General features: G+C 52.5%; 1 protein-coding gene and 1 long non-coding RNA gene across 5 annotated transcripts in view; both read left to right on the top strand.

Moving 5' to 3' along the window:
• The window catches only part of LOC106594274 (polypyrimidine tract-binding protein 3), a 159885-nt gene that overhangs the window by 124972 nt on the left and 12093 nt on the right, over positions 1–22820 (top strand). For 2 of the 3 annotated variants that reach the window (XM_045692683.1, XM_045692684.1), the window contains exons 8-12: positions 342–416; positions 6794–6969; positions 8488–8521; positions 11278–11370; positions 18630–18846. In XM_045692683.1, the coding sequence (XP_045548639.1) occupies positions 342–416; positions 6794–6969; positions 8488–8521; positions 11278–11370; positions 18630–18846 (595 nt within the window). The remainder of the gene's footprint in view (positions 1–341; positions 417–6793; positions 6970–8487; positions 8522–11277; positions 11371–18629; positions 18847–22820) is intronic. The other variant, XM_045692685.1, reaches the window with a different exon arrangement.
• On the top strand, positions 423–1149 carry LOC123726119 (uncharacterized). 2 transcript variants are annotated; one of them, XR_006758441.1, is made up of 3 exons: positions 423–677; positions 806–936; positions 1113–1149. It is a non-coding gene; the product is annotated as an uncharacterized lncRNA (long non-coding RNA). The 2 variants fall into 2 exon arrangements; XR_006758440.1 differs by lacking the exon at positions 1113–1149 and adding an exon at positions 985–1100.

Raw genomic sequence — 22820 nt, 5'->3', positions numbered from 1 at the left:
GCCCCTGGTTATCTGTAAATTGGTGCCGTCTGGTTTGCTTAACATAAGGAATTTGAAATTATTTATACTTCGACTTTTACTTTTGATACTTAAGTATATTTAAAACCGAATACTTTTAGACTTTTACTCAAGTAGTATTTTACTGGGTGACTTTCACTTTTGCTTGAGTCATTTTCTATTAAGATATCTTTACTTTTACTCAAGTATGACAATTGTTTACTTTTCCCACCAATGCTGCTTTGTCTGGCCTTTGGGATCTTGGGAAAGTTAAGCACTTTGTAACAGCTGCTGATGTAAAAAGGGCTTTATATTTTATACATTTGATTGATTTGTGTTTCCAGGTGCTCCAGGTATCATCTCATCGCCTTACGCTGGAGCAGCAGGTTTTGGCCCCGCTATCGGGTTCCCCCAAGCAGGTAGGTACACCCCACTATCACCCTCCTCCAGCCCGATACCCCCTATATAGGTAGGTACCACCCCACTATCACCCTCCTCTAGCCCCATACCCCCTATATAGGTAGGTATCACCCTCCTCTAGCCCCATACCCCCTATATAGGTAGGTACCACCCTCCTCCAGCCCCATACCCCCTATATAGGTAGGTACCACCCTCCTCTAGCCCCATACCCCCTATATAGGTAGGTATCACCCTCCTCTAGCCCCATACCCCCTATATAGGTAGGGTATCACCCTCCTCTAGCCCCATACCCCCCTATAGGTAGGTACCACCCTCCTCTAGCCCCATACCCCCTATAGGTAGGTACCACCCACTATCACCCTCCTCTAGCCCCATACCCCCTATATAGGTAGGTACCACCCCACTATCACCCTCCTCTAGCCCCATACCCCCTATATAGGTAGGTACCACCCTCCTCTAGCCCCATACCCCCTATATAGGTAGGTACCACCCTCCTCTAGCCCCATACCCCCTATATAGGTAGGTACACCCCACTATCACCCTCCTCCAGCCCCATACCCCCTATAGGTAGGTACCACCCTCCTCTAGCCCCATACCCCCATATAGGTAGGTGACACCCCACTATCACCCTCCTCCAGCCCCATACCCCCTATATAGGTAGGTACCACCCTCCTCTAGCCCCATACCCCCTATAGGTAGGTATCACCCTCCTCTAGCCCCATACCCCCTATAGGTAGGTACCACCCCCTATCACCCTCCTCCAGCCCCATACCCCCTATATAGGTAGGTACCACCCTCCTCCAGCCCCATACCCCCTATATAGGTAGGTACCACCCTCCTCCAGCCCCATACCCCCTATATAGGTAGGTACCACCCTCCTCTAGCCCCATACCCCCTATATAGGTGGGTACCACCCTCCTCTAGCCCCATACCCCCATATAGGTAGGTACCACCCTCCTCTAGCCCCATACCCCCTATATAGGTAGGTATCACCCTCCTCTAGCCCCATACCCCCTATAGGTAGGTATCACCCTCCTCCAGCCCCATACCCCCTATGTAGGTAGGTACCACCCTCCTCTAGCCCCATACCCCCTATAGGTAGGTACCACCCCACTATCACCCTCCTCCAGCCCCATACCCCCATATAGGTAGGTACCACCCTCCTCTAGCCCCATACCCCCTATATAGGTGGGTACCACCCTCCTCTAGCCCCATACCCCCTATATAGGTAGGTACCACCCTCCTCCAGCCCCATACCCCCTATAGGTAGGTATCACCCTCCTCTAGCCCCATACCCCCATATAGGTAGGTACCACCCTCCTCCTAGCCCCATACCCCCTATATAGGTGGGTACCACCCTCCTCTAGCCCCATACCCCCTATAGGTGGGTATCACCCTCCTCTAGCCCCATACCCCCTATATAGGTAGGTACACCCCACTATCACCCTCCTCCAGCCCCATACCCCCCTATAGGTAGGTACCACCCTCCTCTAGCCCCATACCCCCTATAGGTAGGTATCACCCTCCTCCAGCCCCATACCCCCTATAGGTAGGTATCACCCTCCTCTAGCCCCATACCCCCTATAGGTAGGTACCACCCCACTATCACCCTCCTCTAGCCCCATACCCCCTATAGGTGGGTACCACCCCACTATCACCCTCCTCTAGCCCCATACCCCCTATAGGTAGGTACCACCCTCCTCTAGCCCCATACCCCCTATATAGGTAGGTATCACCCTCCTCTAGCCCCATACCCCCTATATAGGTAGGTACCACCCCACTATCACCCTCCTCCAGCCCCATACCCCCTATATAGGTAGGTACCACCCCACTATCACCCTCCTCTAGCCCCATACCCCCTATATAGGTGGGTACCACCCTCCTCTAGCCCCATACCCCCTATAGGTAGGTATCACCCCACTATCACCCTCCTCTAGCCCCATACCCCCTATATAGGTAGGTACCACCCTCCTCTAGCCCCATACCCCCTATATAGGTAGGTATCACCCTCCTCTAGCCCCATACCCCCTATATAGGTAGGTACCACCCTCCTCTAGCCCCATACCCCCTATAGGTAGGTACCACCCTCTTCTAGCCCCATACCCCCTATAGGTAGGTCCACCCTCCTCTAGCCCCATACCCCCTATAGGTAGGTACCACCCTCCTCTAGCCCCATACCCCCTATATAGGGAGGTACCACCCTCCTCTAGCCCCATACCCCCATATAGGTAGGTACCACCCTCCTCCAGCCCCATACCCCCTATAGGTAGGTACCACCCTCCTCTAGCCCCATACCCCCCTATAGGTAGGTACCACCCTCCTCTAGCCCCATACCCCCATATAGGTAGGTACCACCCTCCTCTAGCCCCATACCCCCTATATAGGTAGGTACCACCCTCCTCTAGCCCCATACCCCCCTATAGGTAGGTACCACCCTCCTCTAGCCCCATACCCCCTATAGGTGGGTACCACCCTCCTCCAGCCCCATACCCCCATATAGGTAGGTACCACCCTCCTCTAGCCCCATACCCCCTATATAGGTAGGTACCACCCTCCTCTAGCCCCATACCCCCTATATAGGTAGGTACACCCTCCTCCAGCCCCATACCCCCCTATAGGTAGGTATCACCCTCCTCTAGCCCCATACCCCCTATAGGTAGGTATCACCCTCCTCTAGCCCCATACCCCCTATATAGGTGGGTATCACCCTCCTCTAGCCCCATACCCCCTATAGGTAGGTACCACCCTCCTCCAGCCCCATACCCCCTATAGGTAGGTACCACCCTCCTCCAGCCCCATACCCCCTATAGGTAGGTATCACCCTCCTCCAGCCCCATACCCCCTATATAGGTAGGTATCACCCTCCTCTAGCCCCATACCCCCTATATAGGTAGGTACCACCCTCCTCTAGCCCCATACCCCCTATATAGGTAGGTACCACCCTCCTCTAGCCCCATACCCCCTATATAGGTAGGTATCACCCTCCTCTAGCCCCATACCCCCATATAGGTAGGTACACCCTCCTCTAGCCCCATACCCCCTATAGGGTAGGTACCACCCTCCTCTAGCCCCATACCCCTATATAGGTAGGTATCACCCTCCTCTAGCCCCATACCCCCCCCTATAGGTAGGTATCACCCCACTATCACCCTCCTCTAGCCCCATACCCCTATAGGTAGGTACCACCCTCCTCCAGCCCCATACCCCCTATAGGTAGGTACCACCCTCCTCTAGCCCCATACCCCCTATAGGTAGGTACACCCTCCTCTAGCCCCATACCCCCTATAGGTAGGTACCACCCTCCTCTAGCCCCATACCCCCTATATAGGTAGGTACCACCCTCCTCTAGCCCCATACCCCCATATAGGTAGGTACCACCCTCCTCCAGCCCCATACCCCCTATAGGTAGGTATCACCCTCCTCTAGCCCCATACCCCCTATAGGTAGGTACCACCCTCCTCTAGCCCCATACCCCCTATATAGGTAGGTACCACCCTCCTCTAGCCCCATACCCCCTATAGGTAGGTACCACCCTCCTCTAGCCCCATACCCCCTATATAGGTGGGTATCACCCTCCTCTAGCCCCATACCCCCTATATAGGTAGGTATCACCCTCCTCTAGCCCCATACCCCCCATATAGGTAGGTACACCCTCCTCCTGCCCCATACCCCCTATAGGTAGGTACACCCTCCTCCTGCCCCATACCCCCTATATGGTAGGTACCACCCTCCTCTAGCCCCATACCCCCTATATAGGTAGGTACCACCCTCCTCTAGCCCCATACCCCCATATAGGTAGGTATCACCCTCCTCCAGCCCCATACCCCCTATAGGTAGGTACCACCCTCCTCTAGCCCCATACCCCCTATATAGGTAGGTACCACCCTCCTCCAGCCCCATACCCCCATATAGGTAGGTACCACCCTCCTCTAGCCCCATACCCCCTATATAGGTAGGTACCACCCTCCTCTAGCCCCATACCCCCCTATAGGTAGGTATCACCCTCCTCTAGCCCCATACCCCCTATATAGGTAGGTACCACCCTCCTCTAGCCCCATACCCCCTATAGGTAGGTACCACCCTCCTCCAGCCCCATACCCCCTATATAGGTAGGTACCACCCTCCTCCAGCCCCATACCCCCTATATAGGTAGGTACCACCCTCCTCTAGCCCCATACCCCCTATATAGGTAGGTACCACCCTCCTCCAGCCCCATACCCCTATATAGGTAGGTACCACCCTCCTCTAGCCCCATACCCCTATATAGGTGGGTACCACCCCACTATCACCCTCCTCTAGCCCCATACCCCCTATATAGGTAGGTACCACCCTCCTCTAGCCCCATACCCCCTATATAGGTAGGTACCACCCCACTATCACCCTCCTCTAGCCCCATACCCCCTATATAGGTAGGTACCACCCTCCTCTAGCCCCATACCCCCTATATAGGTAGGTATCACCCTCCTCTAGCCCCATACCCCCTATATAGGTAGGTACCACCCTCCTCTAGCCCCATACCCCCTATATAGGTAGGTATCACCCTCCTCTAGCCCCATACCCCCTATATAGGTAGGTATCACCCTCGGGTATCACCCTGGGGAATCATGTTTTAGTGTTTCTATTTTTATGAGTTCATAATCTCAACCATCATCATCATCATCATCATCATCCCACTCTCCGACTGAGTCCCAAATGCACTATATAGGGTGCCATTTGGGACACAGTCCCCTTCCCCCCTCTCCTCCACTCCCCCTACTGACCCTGGGCCCTCCCTCCTCCCCTCTCCTCCATTCTCCTACTGACCCTGTGACCCCTTCCCTCTCTTCTCCCACCTCCTAATGGCCCTGGGCCCATCTCCTCTTTCCCCTCCCTCCTCCCCTCTCCTCCCTCCTCCTACTGACCCTGGGCCCTCCCCTCTCCTCCTTCCTCCTACTGACCCTGGGCCCTCCCCTCTCCTCCCTCCTCCTACTGACCCTGGGCCCTCCCCTCTCCTCCACTCCTCCTACTGACCCTGGGCCCTCCCTCTCCTCCCTCCTCCTACTGACCCTGGGCCCTCCTCTCCTCCCTCCTCCTACTGACCCTGGGCCCTCCCCTCTCCTCCCTCCTCCTACTGACCCTGGGCCCTCCCCTCTCCTCCACTCCTCCTACTGACCCTGGGCCCTCCCCTCTCCTCCCTCCTCCTACTGACCCTGGGCCCTCCCTCTCCTCCCTCCTCCTACTGACCCTGGGCCCTCCCTCTCCTCCCTCCTCCTACTGACCCTGGGCCCTCCCATCTCCTCCTTCCTCCTACTGACCCTGGGCCCTCCCCCTCCTCCCTCCTCCTACTGACCCTGGGCCCTCCTCTCCTCCCTCCTCCTACTGACCCTGGGCCCTCCTCCTCCCTCTCCTCCACTCCTCCTACTGACCCTGGGCCCTCCCTCTCCTCCCTCCTCCTACTGACCCTGGGCCCTCCCCTCTCCTCACTCCTCCTACTGACCCTGGGCCCTCCCCTCTCCTCCCTCCTCCTACTGACCCTGGGCCCTCCCCTCTCCTCACTCCTACTACTGACCCTGGGCCCTCCCTCTCCTCCCTCCTCCTACTGACCCTGGGCCCTCCTCTCCTCCCTCCTCCTACTGACCCTGGGCCCTCCCCTCTCCTCCCTCCTCCTACTGACCCTGGGCCCTCCCCTCTCCTCCCTCCTCCTACTGACCCTGGGCCCTCCCCTCTCCTCCCTCCTCCTACTGACCCTGGGCCCTCCCATCTCCTCCTTCCTCCTACTGACCCTGGGCCCTCCCTCCTCCCTCTCCTCCACTCCTCCTACTGACCCTGGGCCCTCCCCTCTCCTCCTTCCTCCTACTGACCCTGGGCCCTCCCCTCTCCTCCCTCCTCCTACTGACCCTGGGCCCTCCCATCTCCTCCCTCCTCCTACTGACCCTGGGCCCTCCCCTCTCCTCCCTCCTCCTACTGACCCTGGGCCCTCCCTCTCCTCCCTCCTCCTACTGACCCTGGGCCCTCCCATCTCCTCCTTCCTCCTACTGACCCTGGGCCCTCCCTCTCCTCCCTCCTCCTACTGACCCTGGGCCCTCCCTCTCCTCCCTCCTCCTACTGACCCTGGGCCCTCCCATCTCCTCCTTCCTCCTACTGACCCTGGGCCCTCCCCTCTCCTCCCTCCTCCTACTGACCCTGGGCCCTCCCTCTCCTCTCCTCCTCCTACTGACCCTGGGCCTCCCATCTCCTCCTTCCTCCTACTGACCCTGGGCCCTCCCTCTCCTCCACTCCTCCTACTGACCCTGGGCCCTCCCATCTCCTCCTTCCTCCTACTGACCCTTGGCCCTCCCCTCTCCTCCCCTCTCTTCTCTCTCCTCCTACTGACCCTGGGCCCTCCTCCCTCCTCTAGTAGGCCCGCCCTTTGACCTGCTATCGTGCGTGCCCCCAGGTCTGTCCATGCACACGATGACCGGCGCTCTGGGACCCCTCGCCATGCCAGGCTCAGTTTCGGGACGGATGACCCTACACGGCATGGCCCCTGTCGCTGTTCACGCCGTTCTCCTTGTCTCCAACCTCAACCCTGATGTGAGTGAAACCCTCAACTCCTCTTTATTGTTGTGCTCTTGCCAACGCCATTGCTCAATGTCAAGCTAAACATTTGGCATTACAATGAATGTTGACTTATCTGGGACCAGGCTGCCCCTGCAAAACTCTCAGAACATGCCACATACCAACCCACCCAAAACAGACATAAAGTACCAAACTTTCCAGATAACTAAATGTTACTTTCCAGATAACTAAATGTTACTGACCTGGTGAGAAGTGATACTTTCCAGATAACTAAATGTTACTTTCCAGATAACTAAATGTTACTGACCTGGTGAGAAGGGATATGACGTATGAACAGATAGAAGCTGATGTTAGAATCTAATGGTGCGTATAGGGCTGCTTATTGGTCAATATCATGTTGGCTTCTCTGCTGGGCTGCAGTCATTAAAGAGTTTCACGTTAGTAGTTGCTCTCTCTATCAATATCAGCAGCAGTTGATGTCACAAGACACGACCTGGGCTGTGTCCCAAATCCCACCCTATTACCTATGTAGTGCACTGCTTTTCACCAGGGCCCACTACATAGGTAATAAGGTGGGATTTGGGACTGGGTAGTAGTGAATAGCTGGGTCTTTTCTGATTCTCCATCTAGATAAGCAGCATTAGGGCTGGGCCACTGCTGGCTGGCTGGCTGGGCCGCTGCTGGCTGGCTGGCTGGGCCGCTGCTGGCTGGCTGGCTGGGCCGCTGCTGGCTGGCTGGCTGGGCCGCTGCTGGTTGCTGGCTGGGCCTCTGGTTGCTGGCTGGGCCGCTGGTTGCTGGCTGGGCCGCTGCTGGCTGGCTGAGCCGCTGGTTGCTGGCTGGGCCGCTGGTTGCTGGCTGGGCCGCTGGTTGCTGGCTGGGCCGCTGCTGGCTGGGCCGTTGGTTGCTGGCTGGGCCGCTGGTTGCTGGCTGGGCCGCTGCTGGCTAGCTGGGCCGCTGCTGGCTTGCTGGGCCGCTGCTGGCTGGCTGGGCCGCTGGTTGCTGGCTGGGCCGCTGCTGGCTGGCTGGGCCGCTGGTTGCTGGCTGGGCCGCTGCTGGCTGGCTGGGCCGTTGGTTGCTGGCTGGGCCGCTGGTTGCTGGCTGGGCCGCTGCTGGCTGGCTGGGCCGCTGGTTGCTGGCTGGGCCGCTGGTTGCTGGCTGGGCCGCTGCTGGCTGGCTGGGCCGCTGGTTGCTGGCTGGGCCGCTGGTTGCTGGCTGGGCCGCTGGTTGCTGGCTGGGCCGCTGCTGGCTGGCTGGGCCGCTGCTGGCTGGCTGGGCCGCTGGTTGCTGGCTGGGCCGCTGGTTGCTGGCTGGGCCGCAGCTGGCTGGCTGGGCCGCTGGTTGCTGGCTGGGCCGCTGGTTGCTGGCTGGGCCGCTGGTTGCTGGCTGGGCCGCAGCTGGCTGGCTGTGTGTGATGATGATGATGCAAGGGAAAGGGAAGGTACATGCTTGGTTGGTATCTGTATCACCACACCACCGCATCAGTATTACCTTCACTTGACCAGTTGTCTGACTTCCTCTTTCTTCTCCCTGCAGAGCATATCACCACATGGACTGTTCATCCTATTTGGTAAGGCCATTTAGTAATGGGTTTGGTTGTCATTCACTGCATAGCTTTGTGTGTGTGGCTACCATGGTTACTGTGACTTTTATGCTAACTGTGATTGGCTGATAAGTATACTTCCTGTCCTCTCTGTTTAGATACTGATATCTATTCGTCAACCCACACCCCTCTATCCTTCTATCTCCCCGTAACTCTCAGCATTATACAATGAAAGGAAATAATCTTGCTTTGGCAATGTAAACATATGTTTCCCATGCCAATAAAGCCCCTTTTGAATTTTATTGAAATAATGTATGTACTTCACACTCTTCTGTCCCTCCCACTCTCTCTTTCTCTCTTCCCTCCCTCTCTCTTTCTCCCTTCCCTCCCCACTCTCTCTTTCTCTCTTCCCTCCCTCTCTCTCTTTCTCCCTTCCCTCCCCACTCTCTCTTTCTCTCTTCCCTCCCTCTCTCTTTCTCTCTTCCCTCCCCACATCATCTCTTTCTCTCTTCCCTCCCACTCTCTTTTTCTCTTCCCTCCCCATTCTCTTTCTCCTTCCCTTCCCACTCTCTCTTTCATCCTTCCTCTATCCCTCTCTCTTTCTCTCTTCCTCCCCATCTCTCTCTTTCTCTCTTCCTCCACTCTCTCTTTCTCTCTCCCTCCCCACTCTCTTTCTCTTTCTCCTCTCTCTCTTCCTCCCTCTCTCTCTTTCTCTCTTCCCCTCTCTCTTTCTCTCTTCCCTCCCCACTCTCTCTTTCTCTCTTTCCCCCACTCTCTCTTTCTCTCTTCCCTCACCTCTCTTTCTCCTTCCCTCCCCACTCTCTCTTTCTCTCTTCCCTCCCTCTCTCTTTCCTCCTCCCCACCTCTCTTTCTCTCTTCCTCCCCACTCTCTCTTTCTCTCTTCCCTCCCATCTCTCTCTTTCTCTCCTCCCTCCACTCTCTCTTTCTCTCTTCCTCCCACTCTCTCTTTCTCTCTTCCTCCCTCTCTCTTTCTCTCTTCCCTCTCTCTCTTTCTCTTCCCTCCCCACTCTCTCTTTCTCTCTTCCCTCCCCACTCTCTTTCTCTCTTCCCTCCCACTCTCTCTTTCTCTCTTCCTCACTCTCTCTTTCTCTTCCTCTCTCTCTTCCCTCCCTCTCTCTTCTCTCTTCCCTCCCCACTCTCTCTTTCTCTCTTCCTCCCCACTCTCTCTTTCTCTCTTCCCTCCCCGACTCTCTCTTTCTCTTCCTCCCTCTCTCTCTTTCTCTCTTTCCTCACTCTCTTTCTCTCTCCCTCCCCACTCTCTCTTTCTCTCTTCCCCCCACTTCTCTCTTTCTCTTCCCTCCCCACTCTCTCTTTCTCTCTTCCCTCCCACTCTCTCTTTCTCTCTTCCCTCCCACTCTCTCTTTCTCTCTTCCTCCCTCTCTCTTTCTCTCTTCCCTCCTCTCTCTTTCTCTCTTCCTCCCACTCTCTCTTTCTCTCTTCCCCCACTCTCTCTCTCTCTTCCCTCCCTACTCTCTCTCTCTTCCTCTCTCTTTCTCTTCCTCCTCTCTTTCTCTCTTCCCTCACTCTCTCTTTCTCTCTTCCTCCCCACTCTCTCTTTCTCTTCCTCCCACTCTCTCTTTCTCTCTTCCTCCCCACTCCTCTCTTTCTCTCTTCCCTCCCCACTCTCTCTTTCTCTCTTCCCCCACTCTCTCTTTCTCTCTTCCCTCCCTCTCTCTTTCTCTCTTCCTCCCCACTCTCTCTTTCTCTCTTCCCTCCCCTCTCTCTTTCTCTCTTCCCTCCCTCTCTCTCTTTCTCTCTTCCCTCCCCACTCTCTCTTTCTCTCTTCCCTCCCTCTCTCTCTTTCTCTCTTCCCTCCCTCTCTCTCTTTCTCTCTTCCCTCCCCACTCTCTCTTTCTCTCTTCCCTCCCCACTCTCTCTTTCTCTCTTCCCTCCCACTCTCTTTCTCTCTTCCTCCCCACTCTCTTTCTCTTCCCTCCCCACTCTCTCTTTCTCTCTTCCTCCTCTCTCTTTCTCTCTTCCCTCCCCACCTCTCTTTCTCTCTTCCCTCCCCACTCTCTCTTTCTCTCTCTCCCCCACTCTCTTTCTCTCTTCCCTCCCTCTCTCTTTCTCTCTTCCTCCCTCTCTCTTTCTCTCCCCACTCTCTTTCTCCTCCCCACTCTCTCTTTCTCTCTTCCTCCCTCTCTCTTTCTCTCTTCCCTCTCTCTCTTTCTCTCTTCCCTCCCCACTCTCTCTTTCTCTCTTCCCTCCTCTCTCTTTCTCTCTTCCCTCCTCTCTCTTTCTCTCTTCCCTCTCTCTCTTTCTCTCTTCCCTCCCTCTCTCTTTCTCTTCCCTCCACTCTCTTTCTCTCTTCCTCCCCTCTCTCTTTCTCTCTTCCCCCACTCTCTCTTTCTCTTCCTCCCCTCTCTCTTTCTCTCTTCCCCCCTCTCTCTCTTTCTCTTCCTCCCTCTCCTCTTCCCTCTCTTTCCTCTTTTCTCTCTTCCCTCCCCTCTCTCTTTCTCTCTTCCTCCTCTCTCTTTCTCTCTTCCTCCCCACTCTCTCTTCTCCTCTTCCCTCCCCACTCTCTCTTTCCCTTCCCTCCCTCTCTCCCTTCTCTCTTTCTCTCTTCCCTCCCCACTCTCTCTTTCTCTCTTCCCTCCCCACTCTCTCTTTCTCTCTTCCCTCCCCTCTATCCCTTCTCTCTTTCTCTCTTCCCTCCCCACTCTCTCTTTCTCTCTTCCCTCCCCTCTCTCTCGTTCTATCCCTTCCCTGCCCCCCTCTCTCTTTCCATCCCTTCCCTCTATCCCTTCTCTCTCTCTCTCTAGGGGTGTACGGTGATGTACATCGGGTCAAAATTCTGTTCAACAAGAAAGAGAACGCCTTAATCCAGATGGCCGACGCTACTCAGGCACAGCTTGGTGAGAGAACAGAACAGATCCCACTGTTTTAATACTGAGAGAACAGATCCTACTGTTTTAATACTGAGAACAGATCCTACTGTTTTAATACTGAGAGAACAGATCCTACTGTTTTAATACTGAGAGAACAGATCCTACTGTTTTAATACTGAGAGAACAGATCCTACTGTTTTAATACTGAGAACAGATCCTACTGTTTTAATACTGAGAGAACAGATCCTACTGTTTTAATACTGAGAGAACAGATCCTACTGTTTTAATAATGAGAGAACAGATCCTACTGTTTTAATACTGAGAGAACAGATCCTACTGTTTTAATACTGAGAACAGATCCTACTGTTTTAATACTGAGAACAGATCCTACTGTTTTAATACTGAGAACAGATCCTACTGTTTTAATACTGAGAACAGATCCTACTGTTTTAATACTGAGAGAACAGATCCTACTGTTTTAATACTGAGAACAGATCCTACTGTTTTAATACTGAGAACAGATCCTACTGTTTTAATACTGAGAGAACAGATCCTACTGTTTTAATACTGAGAACAGATCCTACTGTTTTAATACTGAGAGAACAGATCCTACTGTTTTAATACTGAGAACAGATCCTACTGTTTTAATACTGAGAGAACAGATCCTACTGTTTTAATACTGAGAACAGATCCTACTGTTTTAATAATGAGAGAACAGATCCTACTGTTTTAATACTGAGAGAACAGATCCTACTGTTTTAATACTGAGAACAGATCCTACTGTTTTAATACTGAGAGAACAGATCCTACTGTTTTAATACTGAGAGAACAGATCCTACTGTTTTAATACTGAGAGAACAGATCCTACTGTTTTAATACTGAGAGAACAGATCCTACTGTTTTAATAATGAGAGAACAGATCCTACTGTTTTAATACTGAGAGAACAGATCCTACTGTTTTAATAATGAGAGAACAGATCCTACTGTTTTAATACTGAGAGAACAGATCCTACTGTTTTAATACTGAGAACAGATCCTACTGTTTTAATAATGAGAGAACAGATCCTACTGTTTTAATACTGAGAGAACAGATCCTACTGTTTTAATACTGAGAGAACAGATCCTACTGTTTTAATACTGATATAACTATTCACCCCCTCCCCAACCCCCCCCAAAGTCATTACTTTGTAGAGTCACCTTTGCAGCAATTACAGCTGTAAGTCTCTTGGGGTATGTCTCTATAAGCTTGGCACATCTAGCCACTGGGATATTTGCCCATTCTTCAAGGCAAAACTGCTTCAGCTCCTTCAAGTTGGATGGGTTCCGCTGGTGTACAGCAATCTTTAAGTCATACCACAGATTCTCAATTGGATTGAGGTCTGGGCTTTGACTAGGCCATTCCAAGACATTTAAATGTTTCCCCTTAAACCACTCACATGTTTCTTTAGCAGTATGCTTATGGTCATTGTCCTGCTGGAAGGTGAACCTCCGTCCCTGCATTTAGCGCCATCCATCATTCCTTCAATTCTGACCAGTTTCCCAGTCCCTGCCGATGAAAAACATCCCCACAGCATGATGCTGCCACCACCATGCTTCACTGTGGGGATGGTATTCTCGGGGTGATGAGAGGTGTTGGGATTGCGCCAGACATAACGTTTTCCTTGATGGCCAAAAAGCTAAATTTTAGTCTCATCTGACCAGAGTATCTTCTTCCATATTTTTGGGGAGTCTCCCACATGCCTTTTAGCGAACACCAAATGTGTTTGCTTATTTTTTTCTTTAAAAAATTGCGTTTTTCTGGCCACTCTTCCGTAAAGCCCAGTTCTGTGGAGTGTACGGCTTAAAGTGGTCCTATGGACAGATACTCCAATCTCCACTGTGGAGCTTTGCAGCTCCTTCAGGGTTATCTTTGGTCTCTTTGTTGCCTCTCTGATTAATGCCCTCCTTGCCTGGTCCGTGAGTTTTGGTGGGCGGCCCTCTCTTGGCAGGTTTGTTGTGGTGCCATATTCTTTCCAATTTTTAATAATGGATTTAATGGTGCTTTGTGGGATGTTCAAAGTTTCTGATATTGTTTTATAACCCAACCCTGATCTGTACTTCTCCACAACTTTGTCCCTGACCTGTTTGGAGAGATCCTTGGTCTTCATGGTGCAGCTTGCTTGGTGGTGCCCCTTGCTTAGTGGTGTTGCAGACTCTGGGGCCTTTCAGAACAGGTGTATATATACTGAGATTATGTGACAGATCATGTGACACTTAGATTGCACACAGGTGGACTTTATTTAACTAATTATGTGACTTCTGAAGGTAATTGGTTGCACCAGATCTTATTTAGGGGCTTCATGGCGAAGGGGGTGAAAACATATGAACACACCACTTTTCTGTTTTTTTTTGAGAGAATTTTTTGAAACAAGTAATTTTTTTCATTTCACTTCACCAATTTGGACTATATTGTGTTTATCCATTACATTAAATCCAATTAACAGTCCATTTAAATTACAGGTTGTAATGCAACAAAATAGGAAAAACGCCAAGGGGGATGAATACTTTTGCAAGGCACTGTATTCAGATACGACAGATCAGATCTCAGAATTTCTGGGGGGGGGGGGGGCCACTATCGTGGCTAATCAGATTTCACGGGGGGCCGTAGCCACCCTGGGCCAGCCCCTGGACAAGCCACTGTTCTCCACAGTGAACCTCCTACTTCAACCTCCTGACAACTTCTCTGCAGAACCCTTGACCCCCTGCCCACCAGCCTTGTCAAAGCCTGCCATCTCTCCCCTCCTCACTGGCATAATCAACTCCTCCCTCACCACTGGCATCGTATCCTCCACTCTCAAGATCGCTGCAGTTTACCCCACTAAAGCTCTCAAGATCGCTGAAGTTTACCCTCATAAAGCTCTCTAGATGGCAGCAGTTTACCCTCATAAACCTCTCAAGATCGTTGAAGTTTACCCTCATAAAGCTCTCAAGATCGCTGAAGTTTACCCTCATAAAGCTCTCAAGATCGCTGAAGTTTACCCTCATAAAGCTCTCAAGATCGCTGAAGTTTACCCTCATAAAACTCTCAAGATCGCTGCAGTTTACCCTCAAAAAGCTCTCAAGATCGCTGCAGTTTACCCTAATAACGCTCTCAAGATGGTTGCAGTTTACCCTCAAAAAGCTGAATGCTGACCCCGATGACCTGAACAACTTCAGTCCATCTCAATCCTTCCCTTCCTCTCTGAAATACTGGAGTGGGTTGTGGCCCTCAACTAAAACACCATCGCAACTCCAATAACCTTCATGAACCATTACAGTCCTGTTTCTGCTCCAAACACAGCTCTAAAATCACCAATGACCTCCTCTACACAGCACTGAAACAGCCCAGGGCCTGGTTTCCTAAAAGCACCTTAAGGATAAGTTAATCGTTAGAACCTTCGTAAGAGCATCTTTATGAGATGCAGCGGACTCAGGGCTACTATCCATCCTCCTCCTCAGTACAGCCTTCCATACCATCTGCCATCCACTCCTCACGTCTGGCTGGTGTTGGTGTCACAGGTGTTGCACTCTCCTGGTTTTTACCTCCTACCTCACTGACTGCCAACAGTTTGTTCTACTGAAAAATCACAGATCAGGGTGTGCGGCTGTCTCACAGAGTGTTCACCCAGGGATCACTCCTCTTCATCATATAGTTCACTTCCACTGCGATGCTGATGATACCCAGCTCTACCTCTCCACCAAACCCACCGCTCCCACCTACCTCATCAGCTGCCTTCAAGACATCCGGAGCTGGATGAGCATGAACCTCCTCAAACTTAACAGCAGCAAGACAGAGGTCATGCTCTTCGTCTCCAAATCCACTCTCTCCAAACAGCACAACCTCAGCATTACCATAAATGGTTTCCCGGTCCCTCTGTCAACACAAGTCAAAAAGCCTTGTGTCATCCTGGACCATTCCTTCTCATTCAACCCCACATAAAAACCATCACCAGGACAGCATTCTTTCACCTCTGCAATATCTCCAGGCTCCGCCCCTCACTGTCACACTCCAGCATCCTGATCCGTGACCTGGTCACTTCCTGTTTGGACTATTACAACACTCTCCTCACGGGTATCGCCACCAAACTCTCCAACATACTTCAACTGGTCCAGAACTCTGCTGCCAGAATCCTCACCCGCACCAGATCAAGCGAAAACATCACACCAAGCCCTGGCTCCCTGTGCGATCCTGTATAAACTTGAAGACACTCCTCCTTACTTACAAAGCCCTCCACAACCTGACAACCACCAACCTCTCTGACCTTCTTCAAGCCTATGCCCCCTTCCCGCTCCCTCTGCTCCTCCTCTGCTGGTCTCCTTGTCTCCCTCACATTCTGCCTCTCCACAATGGGTGCCTGGGTCTTCAGTTGCTCTGCACCCAGGCTGGAATGAACCTACACATATAGACACAGTCATCTCATTCACCCCCCTATGCATTCTCAGTATCACTGTGTGTCCCCCAACCCTTTACCCTTACCTTTACCCTAAACCCTTACCCTAAACCCTTACCCTACACCCTAACCCTACACCCTAAACCCTGACCCTAAACGCTGACCCTAAACCCTAAACCCTTACCCTAAACCCTTACCCTAAACCCTTAACCCTTACCCTAAACCCTTACCCTAAACCCTTACCCTACACCCTAACCCTAAACCCTTACCCTACACCCTAACCCTACACCCTAAACCCTGACCCTAAACCCTGACCCTAAACCCTAAACCCTAACCCTAAACCCTTACCCTAAACCCTTACCCTAAACCCTTAACCCTTACCCTAAACCCTGACCCTAAACCCTGACCCTAAACCCTAAACCTAAACCCTTACCCTAAACCCTTACCCTAAACCCTTAACCCTTACCCTAAACCCTGACCCTAAACCCTAAACCCTAACCCTAAACCCTTACCCTAAACCCTGACCCTAAACCCTGACCCTAAACCCTAAACCCTTACCCTAAACCCTTACCCTAAACCCTTACCCACACCCCCCAACCCTACACCCTAAACCCTGACCCTAAACCCTTCCTAAACCCTTACCTAAACCCTTACCCTACACCCTTACCCTAAACCACTTCCCTAAACCCTTACCCTACAACCTAACCCTACACCCTAAACCCTGACCCTAAACCCTGACCCTAAACCCTGACCCTAAACCCTAAACCCTTCCTAAACCCTACCCTACACCCTAAACCCCTACCTAAACCCTTACCCTAAACCCTTACCTACACCCTAAACCCTTACCTAAACCCTTACCCTAAACCCTTACCCTACACCCTAACCCTACACCTAAACCCTGACCCTAAACCCTGACCCTAAACCCTAACCCTAAACCCTTACCCTACACCCTAACCCTACACCCTAAACCCTTACCCTAAACCCTGACCCTAAACCCTGACCCTAAACCCTAAACCCTAACCCTAAACCCTTACCCTACACCCTAACCCTACACCCTAAACCCTGACCCTAAACCCTGACCCTAAACCCTGACCCTAAACCCTAAACCCTAACCCTAAACCCTTACCCTAAACCCTTACCCTAAACCCTTACCCTACACCCAACCCTACACCCTAAACCCTGACCCTAAACCCTTACCCTAAACCCTTACCCTAAACCCTTACCCTACACCCTTACCCTAAACCCTTACCCTAAACCCTTACCCTACACCCTAACCCTACACCCTAAACCCTGACCCTAAACCCTGACCCTAAACCCTGACCCTAAACCCTAAACCCTTACCCTAAACCCTTACCCTACACCCTAAACCCTTACCCTAAACCCTTACCCTAAACCCTTACCCTACACCCTAAACCCTTACCCTAAACCCTTACCCTAAACCCTTACCCTACACCCTAACCCTACACCCTAAACCCTGACCCTAAACCCTGACCCTAAACCCTAACCCTAAACCCTTACCCTACACCCTAACCCTACACCCTAAACCCTTACCCTAAACGCCTGACCCTAAACCTGATCCTAAACCCTAAACCCTAACCTAAACCCTTACCCTACACCCTAACCCTACACCCTAAACCCTGACCCTAAACCCTGACCCTAAACCCTAAACCCTGACCCTAAACCCTAAACCCTGACCCTAAACCCTGACCCTAAACCTAACCCTTACCCTAAACCCTTACCCTACACCCTAAACCCTTACCCTAAACCCTACACCCTAAACCCTGACCCTAAACCCTAAACCCTGACCCTAAACCCTGACCCTAAACCCTAAACCCTAACCCTAAACCCTTACCCTAAACCCTTACCCTAAACCCTTACCCTTACCCTAAACCCTTACCCTACACCCTTACCCTAAACCCTTACCCTAAACCCTTACCCTAAACCTAACTCACCCTAACCTACACCTAAACCCCTTACCTAAACCCTCACCTAAACCCTCACCTAAACCCTTTACCCTACACCTCAAACCCTTACCCTAAACCCTACCCTAAACCCTTACCCTACACCCTTACCCTAAACCCTAAACCCTTACCCTAAACCCTTACCCTAAACCCTTACCCTACACCCTAACGCTAAACCCTAACCCTAAACCCTTACCCTAAACCCTTACCCTACACCCTAACTCTAAATCCTAACCCTAAACCCTTACCCTAAACCCTTACCCTAAACCCTAACCCTTACACCTAAACCCTTACCCTACACCCTAACTCTAAATCCTAACCCTAAACCCTTACCCTAAACCCTTACCCTACATCCTAACCCTATATCCTAACCCTAAACCCTAAACCGGGTCCATATCCTATCCTCAACCCTTCCCTCCTCTTTTATCCATTCTCTTTCGTCTGGTCCGTTCGTTTCCTCTGGTCCTTTCATTTCAAATGTTACTTTTGATTGATACAGTTGATTTAATTATATTATGTACTACAGTTGATTTAATGATATTATGTAATACAGTTGATTTAATGATATTATGTACTACAGTTGATTTAATTATATTATGTACTACAGTTGATTTAATTATATTATGTAATACAGTTGATTTAATTATATTATGTAATACAGTTGATTTAATGATATTATGTACTACAGTTGATTTAATTATATTATGTACTACAGTTGATTTAATTATATTATGTACTACAGTTGATTTAATGATATGATGTACTACACTGGCTTTTATGTAGGCCCCCTGTTAATGGCAGATGTCCTTGAGTGCCCTGAAAGGTGTCCGCCAAATCAAATATATTATTATTTTATTATAATTATTTATGTCCATCAATCTGTACTGTGTCTGACTCTTGTCCTCTCCTCCCCCAGCTATGTCCCACCTGAACGGCCAGCGGCTACACGGTAAGGTGATCAGAGTGACCATCTCTAAGCACCAGACGGTCCAGCTGCCCAGGGAGGGACAGGAAGACCAGGGCCTCACTAAAGACTTCAGCGGCTCCCCGCTACACCGCTTCAAGAAGCCTGGATCCAAGAACTTTCAGAACATCTTCCCTCCCTCTGCCACCCTCCATCTCTCCAACATCCCGTGAGATTCACTATACCTCCCTCCTCTTCCTCCCCTTCTCCAACTATACCTCCCTCCTCTTCCTCCCCTTCTCCAACTATACCTCCCTCCTCTTCCTCCTCTCCAACTATACCTCCCTCTTCCTCCTCCTCTCCAACTATACCTCCCTCCTCTTCCTCCTCTCCAACTATACCTCTTCTCTCCCTAACCTCCCTCTCCTCCTCTCCAACTATACCTCCCCTCCTCCTCCTCTCCAACTATACCTCCCTCCTCCCCCTCTCCAACTATACCTCCCTCCTCCCCCCTCTCCAACTATACCTCCCCCTCCCCCTCTCCAACTATACCTCCCTCCTCCCCCTCTTTCCAACTATACCTCCCTCCTCCTCCTCCCTCTCCAACTATACCTCCTCCTCCTCCTCCTCTCCAACTATACCTCCCTCCTCCCCCTCTCCAACTATACCCTCCCTCCTCCCTCCTCTCCAACTATACCTCCCTCCTCCCCCTCTCCAACTATACCTCCCTCCTCCTCCTCTCCAACTATACCTCCCCTCCTCCTCCTCTCCAACTATCCTCCTCCTCCTCTCCAACTATACCTCCCTCCTCCCCCTCTCCAACTATACCTCCCCCTCCTCCCCCTCTCAACTATACCTCCCTCCTCCTCCCTCTCCAACTATACCTCCTCCTCCTCCTCTCCAACTATACCTCCCTCCTCCTCTCCAACTATACCTCCTCCTCCTCCTCTCCAACTATACCTCCCTCCTCCTCCCCTCTCCAACTATACCTCCCTCCTCCCCCCTCTCCAACTATACCTCCCTCCTCCTCCTCTCCAACTACCTCCCTCTTCCCCCTCTCCAACTATACCTCCCTCCTCCTCCTCTCCAACTATACCTCTCCCTCCTCCCCCTCTCCAACTATACCTCCCTCCTCCTCCTCTCCAACTATACTCCTCCCTCCTCCCCCTCTCCAGCTATACCTCCCTCCCTCCCCCTCTCCAACTATACCTCCCTCCTCCTCCCTCTCCAACTATACCTCCCTCCTCCTCCTCTCCAACTATACCTCCCTCCTCCTCCTCTCCAACTATACCTCCTCCCTCCTCCTCCTCTCCAACTATACCTCCCTCCTCCTCCCCTCTCCAACTATACCTCCCTCCTCCCTCCCCTCTCCAACTATACCTCCCCTCCTCCTCCTCTCCAACTATACCTCCCTCCCTCCTCCCCTCTCCAACTATACCTCCCTCCTCCCCTCTCCAACTATACCTCCCTCCTCCTCCCCTCTCCAACTATACCTCCCTCCTCCTCCTCTCCAACTATACCTCCCTCCCTCCTCCCCCTCTCCAACTATACCTCCTCCTCCTCCTCCTCTCCAACTATACCTCCCTCCTCCTCCTCTCCAACTATACCTCCCTCCTCCTCCCTCTCCAACTATACCTCCTCCCTCCTCCTCCTCTCCAACTATACCTCCTCCCTCCTCCCCTCTCCAACTATACCTCCCTCCTCCTCCTCTCCAACTATACCTCCCTCCTCCTCCTCTCCAACTATACCTCCCTCCTCCCCCTCTCCAACTATACCTCCCTCCTCCCCCTCTCCAACTATACCTCCCTCCTCCTCCTCCTCTCCAACTATACCTCCCTCTCCTCCCTCTCCAACTATACTCCTCCCTCCTCCCCCTCTCCAACTATACCTCCCTCCTCCTCCTCTCCAACTATACCTCCTCCTCCTCCCTCTCCAACTATACCTCCCTCCTCCTCCTCTCCAACTATACCTCCCTCCTCCCCCTCTCCAACTATACCTCCTCCTCCCCTCTCCAACTATACCTCCCTCCTCCTCCTCTCCAACTATACCTCCCTCCTCCCCTCTCCAACTATACCTCCCTCCTCCTCTCTCCAACTATACCTCCCTCCTCCTCCTCCCCTCTCCTCCCCCTCTCCAACTATACCTCCCTCCTCCTCCCTCTCCAACTATACCTCCCTCCTCCCCCTCTCCAACTATACCTCCCTCCTCCTCCTCTCCAACTATACCTCCCTCCTCCTCCTCTCCAACTATACCTCCCTCCTCCTCCTCTCCAACTATACCTCCCTCCTCCCCCCTCTCCAACTATACCTCCCTCCTCCTCCTCTCCAACTATACCTTCCTCCTCCTCCTCTCCAACTATACCTCCCTCCTCCCCCTCTCCAACTATACCTCCCTCCTCCTCTCCAACTATACCTCCCTCCTCCTCCTCTCCAACTATACCTCCCTCCTCTCCCTCTCCAACTATACCTCCCTCCTCCTCCTCTCCAACTATACCTCCCTCCTCCTCCTCTCCAACTATACCTCCCCTCCTCCTCCTCTCCAACTATACCTCCCTCCTCCTCCCTCCAACTATACCTCCTCCTCCTCCCCTCCTCCTCTCCAACTATACCTCCCTCCTCCTCCTCTCCAACTATACCTCCCTCCTCCCTCTCCAACTATACCTCCCTCCTCCCCTCTCCAACTATACCTCCTCCTCCTCCTCTCCAACTATACCTCCCTCCTCCTCCTCTCCAACTATACCTCCCTCCTCCCTCTCCAACTATACCTCCCTCCTCCCCTCTCCAACTATACCTCCCTCCTCCTCCTCTCCAACTATACCTCCCTCCTCCTCCTCTCCAACTATACCTCCCTCCTCCTCCTCTCCAACTATACCTCCTCCCTCCTCCTCCTCTCCAACTATACCTCCCTCCTCCTCCTCTCCAACTATACCTCCCTCCTCCTCCTCTCCAACTATACCTCCCTCCTCCTCCTCTCCAACTATACCTCCCTCCTCCTCCTCTCCAACTATACCTCCCTCCTCCTCCTCTCCAACTATACCTCCCTCCTCCCCCTCTCCAACTATACCTCCCTCCTCCTCCTCTCCAACTATACCTCCCTCCTCCTCCTCTCCAACTATACCTCCCTCCTCCTCCTCTCCAACTATACCTCCCTCCTCCCTCCTCTCCAACTATACCTCCCTCCTCCTCCTTCTCCAACTATACCTCCCTCCTCCTCCTCTCCAACTATACCTCCCTCCTCCTCCTCTCCAACTATACCTCCCTCCTCCCTCTCCAACTATACCTCCCTCCTCCCCCTCTCCAACTATACCTCCTCCTCCTCCTCTCTCCAACTATACCTCCCTCCTCCTCCTCTCCAACTATACCTCCCTCCTCCCCCTCTCCAACTATACCTCCTCCCTCCTCCTCCTCTCCAACTATACCTCCCTCCTCCTCCTCTCCAACTATACCTCCCTCCTCCTCCCTCTCCAACTATACCTCCCTCCTCCTCCTCCTCTCCAACTATACCTCCCTCCTCCTCCTCTCCAACTATACCTCCCTCCTCCCCTCTCCAACTATACCTCCTCCTCCTCCTCTCCAACTATACCTCCCTCCTCCCCCTCTCCAACTATACCTCCTCCTCCTCCCTCTCCAACTATACCTCCCTCCTCCCTCTCCAACTATACCTCCTCCTCCTCCTCCTCTCCAACTATACCTCCCTCCTCCCTCCTCTCCAACTATACCTCCCTCCTCCCCCTCTCCAACTATACCTCCCTCCTCCCCCTCTCCAACTATACCTCCCTCCTCCTCCTCTCCAACTATACCTCCCTCCTCCTCCTCTCCAACTATACCTCCCTCCTCCCCCTCTCCAACTATACCTCCCTCCTCCTCCTCTCCAACTATACCTCCCTCCTCCTCCTCTCCAACTATACCTCCCTCCTCCTCCTCTCCAACTATACCTCCCTCCTCCTCCCCTCTCCAACTATACCTCCTCCTCCTCCTCTCCAACTATACCTCCCTCCTCCTCCTCTCCAACTATACCTCCCTCCTCCCCCTCTCCAACTATACCTCCCTCCTCCCCCTCTCCAACTATACCTCCCTCCTCCTCCTCCTCTCCAACTATACCTCCCTCCTCCTCCCTCTCCAACTATACCTCCCTCCTCCTCCTCTCCAACTATACCTCCTCTCCTCTCCTCTCCAACTATACCTCCCTCCTCCTCCCTCTCCA

The sequence above is a fragment of the Salmo salar genome, chromosome ssa13 (genome assembly GCF_905237065.1).
Source record: "Salmo salar chromosome ssa13, Ssal_v3.1, whole genome shotgun sequence".
Taxonomy (NCBI): Eukaryota; Metazoa; Chordata; class Actinopteri; order Salmoniformes; family Salmonidae; genus Salmo; species Salmo salar.
This window is presented reverse-complemented; position numbering and strand designations above follow the sequence as displayed.